This window comes from Saccoglossus kowalevskii, chromosome 3 (assembly GCF_978046115.1).
Source record: "Saccoglossus kowalevskii chromosome 3, keSacKowa6.1, whole genome shotgun sequence".
NCBI classification, from domain to species: Eukaryota; Metazoa; Hemichordata; class Enteropneusta; family Harrimaniidae; genus Saccoglossus; species Saccoglossus kowalevskii.
Window position 1 is genome coordinate 29,181,519 of NC_140643.1, and position 6,000 is coordinate 29,187,518.

At 43.3% G+C, this 6,000-nt stretch overlaps 2 protein-coding genes across 2 annotated transcripts; both read left to right on the plus strand.

Moving 5' to 3' along the window:
- Positions 1 to 4,185: 4,185 nt before the first annotated feature.
- Positions 4,186 to 4,809, plus strand: LOC146747714 (uncharacterized protein F54H12.2-like). Its single transcript, XM_085497433.1, has one exon. It carries the CDS (start codon positions 4,186 to 4,188, stop codon positions 4,807 to 4,809), a length of 624 nt encoding a protein of 207 aa, XP_085353559.1.
- Positions 4,810 to 4,980: 171 nt separating this feature from the next.
- On the plus strand, positions 4,981 to 5,514 carry LOC146747715 (uncharacterized protein F54H12.2-like). The gene has a single exon (XM_085497434.1). It carries the CDS (start codon positions 4,981 to 4,983, stop codon positions 5,512 to 5,514), a length of 534 nt encoding a protein of 177 aa, XP_085353560.1.
- The last annotated feature ends 486 nt before the right edge of the window (positions 5,515 to 6,000 follow it).

Consider the following 6,000-nt stretch of genomic DNA (forward strand, 5'->3'; position numbering starts at 1 on the left):
AAAAGGAGACGCGATAACCAGCGAGGTCCTATGATATCGTCATGGATGCAAGATTGAAACACCCATTTACCTCTCTCGTGTGCGGTCCCACACAGTCTGGGAAGACGTTTTTAGTGTCAAACAGATATTAGAACAATGTGACAGCGTCATATCTCCACCACCAGACGTTATCTATTGGTGCTACGGCGAGTTTCAGCCAGCCTATTTGGAAATGATGAAGACAGTGCCTCAAATTCGCTTTATCGAAGGGATACCTCCAGATATTGGTAGAATAATCGACCCAACTAAAAGAAACTTGTTGGTGATAGATGATCTGATGACAGAAACGGGTAACGATAAACAAATCGCCCAGTCCTTCACGAAGGGATCTCACCATCGAAATTTATCCGTGATACTGATTTTGCAAAATCTCTTTCATCAGGGCAGACAATCGAGAACCATCAGTCTCAACACGCACTACATTTTCCTGTTTAAAAATCCGAGGGACGCATCACAAGTCAACGTTCTGGCAAAGCAAATGTACCCCGGAAACATTAAGTTTCTTCAGGAGGCATTCACCGATGCCACCCAAGAACCTCACGGTTACCTCCTTGTGGATCTGATGCCAGACACCCCTGAGGAAATACGCATTCGAACGAACATACTTTCATCTCAAGTACCGATAGTGTACGTGAGAAAGGTATAAAAAAAAGACAGTCTTTCATCGTCAGTCATTTCACCATGTCATCCCGCATGCGAAAGAACGCTGATTTTCTCTCTGTATTGCACAAGGCCAACTCGAAACAACAAAAGGGGATAATTGATGGAGCCTCTAGTGACTTGATACAGTGTCTGTGTGAATGCTCGCTCAATGTGTTGAAAGGGAACGTCCAGCTATCACCTAGTCAGAAAAGAAAATTGGCGTTGTACGTGAAACATCTCTGAGCACTGTCCAATAAGAAAACTCCAGTCAAGAAAAAGTAAAAAAATCTGGTTCAGAAAGGAGGTTTCCTGGCCGTCTTGATTGCTCCCTTAATTTCGAGCATACTCCCTCCCCTACTAGGTCTTAAATAGATGGAATCCGTGAAGAAGATGGCTTTATTCCCTGCTGAGCTATTATCTACCATCCAAAGCCAGAATGCTCAAATGACGAGACCTGTGGTGAAATCATTGACTTCGCTGGATAGAGACATGAACGACATAATGCAAATGGAAGAGTTGCCTGAAGATGAAAAAGTCAAACTGTACCAACAGGTTCTACGCAAGTACTTGTTGTTGCGGGAGAAGAAAAACGAACCGATTCCAATCTCCGTTACGCAGCAATTACCCAGCACTGTTGCTGTAGCCGATCGGGAATCTCAACCTGACAAAGACGGTGTGCCAGATCAAATTACATCCAAAGTCTTACAAAGTGTTCCCAAGAGCATGCAGAGAAAAGTCGGGTCGACTGGGGTGAAAATGGTGAATTAATCATTGATGGACAATCCGTGCCAGGCACGCACATCATCGATTTAGTCAAAGATTTCTTGCGTAAAAGGAAGAATTTCACCCCCACAGGTTGGAGAGAATTTGCCGAAGTTATGAAAATGTCAAATGTACCTCAAGACCTTGTTGGCAATACAGATCGGTGGTCTTACATGCATACCAACACACTCAAGGGGAGAGTTCCGAAGAGACGTGGACCCCATGTGGTTTCCACTCCCATTCATCCTTGACACACGTGGGTGACGTATTAAATAGAACCTGGTCGCAACCGCTAGATCTCACTTTGGTTCAGTCGGTCGTGATGGATTCATGCTGTCCTGCTTTGCTTTCGTTTATCGAACGTATCCACTGCCTCTGCGCGTGTGAAATAACCACACCCGTAAACAATGACAAAGAAGATGGACACCATCCTAGACGAACTGTTTTACGATGTCCAAAGTCCTGGAAGTTACGGGGGTTTGAATTCCCTTTATGTTGCCGTAAAAAAAACAAAGAGAGGAAAAAAGATAACCAAGTCGGACGTGAAGAAGTGGTTGAGTAAACAGTATACATATACTCTGCACAAACCTTCTAGACGGTCCTTTAAAAGAAGGAGGGTGGTGGTTTTCCAAGTGGACGAGCAGTGGGAGGCTGATCTATGCAATCTCTCCTCAATATCCAGATACAACAGTGGATACAAGTTCTTATTGACATGTATCGATGTTTTTTCAAAATATGCTTTCGTTGTACCTCTGAAAGACAAGAGAGGGGCGAGTTTGGTCGAGGCATTTCGGAAAATACTCGGGAAGGGGCGTCGCCCTTACGTTTTGCACACAGACAGAAGAACTGAATTCACCAACAGACTTTTTCAGAACTACCCCAAGAGCGAAGACATTAAGTTCTTTACTACAGGCAATGATACTAAAGCCAGCATTGTGGAGAGATACAACAGAACCATCAAGGAAAAAATGTTCAGATATTTCAAGAAGAACAACACGTTGACTTATCTACCTGTATTAGACGACATGGTACGTTCTTACAACAATACCCATCACAGAAGTATAAATACCAAACCCTCACTCGTTACCTACGCGAACCAGAAAAAGGTCAGAGACATATTGTACGATGATCTAAGCACAGAGAAAAAGGGGTTGAAGAAGAGGAAGATTTATAAACTCGGTGACAGAGTCAGAATCAGTAAAACCAAACACGTTTTCAAGAAAGGTTACCTACCCAATTGGACCGAAGAGGTATTCACGATTGTTGGACATCTCAACACACAACCACCTGTTTACAAAATTTCAGATTACAACGGCGAAATGTTGGAAGGTACATTCTACGAAGAAGAACTTCAGAAAATAGTAAAAGACGACGATGCATTGTACATTGTGGAGAAAGTGCTGCGCAAGAGAAAACGTAAAGGTCATGTGGAATATTTCGTTAAGTGGCGTGGGTATGATGATTCGTTTAATTCTTGGATCAGGGACTTGCAACGTTTATAAATACTGTTAACACACATGATGACCCGATTCATTTCAAAAGATCATCATGTCTGGAAAGGATTTCTTTTTGACGCTCCCTAGTAATGCCTTGCTCGATGTGTTCCCGAACAACACATTGACAAAATACACTGTCAAACTACCGAGAACGCTTTCGCTAGATGGCGATTGGGAAGTAGCATTGGCCGACATCCACTACCCAAATTCATGGTACAACGTCGTACATGACGAAAATAGAATCTTTTACGATGCCTCACCCAATATGAGAGATCACGGAGAACTGAAATTGAATCTGGGTTACTACAACTCGCTCGAAATGATTTTAGATGCGATTCAAGAAAAAGGTCTACCAGATGAAATACTGATGACATATAATTCGAGGTCAAGGAGAGTGACCATGGCGGCTGAAGAAGGAGCTCGTGTAATCTTGATAGGTGGATTGGCCGAACTGTTAGGATTTCCCTCAAATACATCAATTACAAACGAAAGGCGCACTAGTCCCTACCTTGCCGACATTAGAAGTTTGTATTCCCTATACGTGTATTGCAATATAGTCGAACACCAAATGGTCGGTGACGTTTCCGTACCTCTCTTGAGAATAGTCAATGTTGAAGGAACCCACGGAGATAGCGTCAATCACACTTACAACAAACCTTACTTCCTGCCGATTTGAACGTCAACACTTGAGACTGTGGAGATTGATATAAGGTCTGATACGGGGGAGAAGGTGCCATTTCAACGCGGACGAGTGATCGTGACGCTGAGTTTTCGCAAAGCTCGTCCTTCGCTAGTGTGAAGGAAAAATGAACAGACATCGACCTTACACTCCTCACGTGGGGGTTTATAGAAATTACTACATGAATCAGATTGGACGAGGATCTGTATTTTCTGGCGCGAGACTGCAACGCGGATATGGAATCGGAAGTATGTTTTCTGGACTGGCGAGATCGGCCGCACCTCTGTTAACACAAGGTCTGAAAGCAGTGGCAAAACCAGCGCTCGATGCCGGTTTGGGTATTCTAGGTGATGTTGTACAAGCGAAAAACTTTAAAAAAGCAGCTTCGAGTAGAGCAAAGACTGCGGGTCGTCAAATTACTTCTTCGGTGTTGAGCAATTTATTTGGAAGACCCTCTCAAACGGGGCGAGGACGCACCATCAAAAGAAAGAAGACAACAACGAGACGTGTCATTTCTTCCAAGGCTAAGAAGAGGAGAAGATCTCCAGATATATTCGACTGAACATCATGGCTTTTGTACACGAACACTCCTGTGAATGCGCAAAGACGGAACTCGATCTCTTTACTATTCCTTCGACACAGACAAGTATCGAAAAAGGAAGTTACAAAGAGATAAATCCACTCACGAATATAGCCGATGGTCCGATCGAATTTGTAATACCTTCGGCCGGAAGTGACTACATCGATATTGGTTCTACGCTTTTGCACATCAAGGCTAAAATCACAAATGCAAACGGAAGTAATTTGGCTGCGGACGCCACTGTAGGGCCTGCAAACTTGTGGTTGCATTCCCTCTTCAATCAAATCGACGTGTACCTAAATGGAAAGCAGATTTCGGATGCATCTCCCACCTATTCTTACAGAGCCATGATCGAAACGCTATTGAATTATGGAGGCGACGCCAAATCAACACAGATTGGTGCTGCGATATTTGAGAAGGACACCGCTGGAAAAATGAATGTTGCAAATCCAAGGGCTGATGATGATGACGCTAACATGGGACTCAAACGTCGATACGCATATACATCACTCAGTAAGACGGTCGACATGATCGGACGAATACACGGGGACATATTTTTTCAACCAAAGTATTTACTCAATGAGGTGGAAGTTAGACTGAAATTACATTGAAGTAAAAATCAGTTCTGCTTGATCAGTTCAACCGAAAATCCAGCATTCAAAGTAGTCATCACCGACGCTACTCTCCTGGTGAGAAAAGTCAAGTTGAGCCCCAGCGTACAACTGGGACACGTCGAAGCGTTGAAACAAGGTACTGCAAAATACTCCATTGATCGATGCGTTATGAAAATCGCTTCCATCCCGACTGGTACTATGTCATTAAACAAAGATTTGATATTCCTTGGTCAATTGCCCAAAAGAATCATCCTGTGTCTGGTTTCTAATAAGTCTTTCAATGGATCCTACGAAACCAATCCATTCAACTTCCAGAATTACGGTATCACTTCACTCGTTCTCAACGTTAGAGGCGAGCAAGTTCCCGCAAAGCCATTGAAGACAGACTTCACGGCAGCTGGTGGCAGAAGTTGCATCATGGCTTATTACACTCTATTTACCGGTACAAATAAAATGGGTCAAGACCAAGGCAACGGCATCACTCGAGATGAATATCCCGATGGGTACACAATCTTCCCATTTGACCTCACTCCCGACGAATCGGCCAGCGATTATCACCTCAATTTGACACAAGAAGGAAAGATTGGTCTTGAGCTTCAGTTCAGACAAGCATTGACTGAGACTGTGTCCGTTTTGATTTATGCTGAATACGATAACGTTATCGAGATTGACAGAGACAGAAACGTATTGACTGATTTCTAGCTGCGATGGACATAAATCAACTGAATCGTATTCTGTCGACTAATCCGTACACTAGAAACGTGTTCTACGGCGTTTATGCTAGAGATCAACTGCCTAAGGCTAAAGTGTTGGAGTATCCCGCAGCGTACGTATCAAACACCGATGACAGTAGCGGAGGTGGGACACATTGGGTGGCTTTTTATCTGAAGGATCCCTACCATGGAGAATATTTTGACTCATATGGTAGTCAACCCTACTACATGGAATTTAAGAGATTTCTCGATAAAAACGTTTGTACATGGGTCTACAATCATCAAATACTACAAGCTCCGTTCTCTACAGTTTATGGTCAATACGTCCTGAATTACTTTCTGCGCAGATGTCGAGGGGAACCTATGAAGTCCGTAGCCGACTCTTTTACGCGTGATAGACATTTGAATGACCTTTATGTGAACAGATATATCGAAAACGTGACCTTACTCAACCTCCCTATTTATGACAAATATT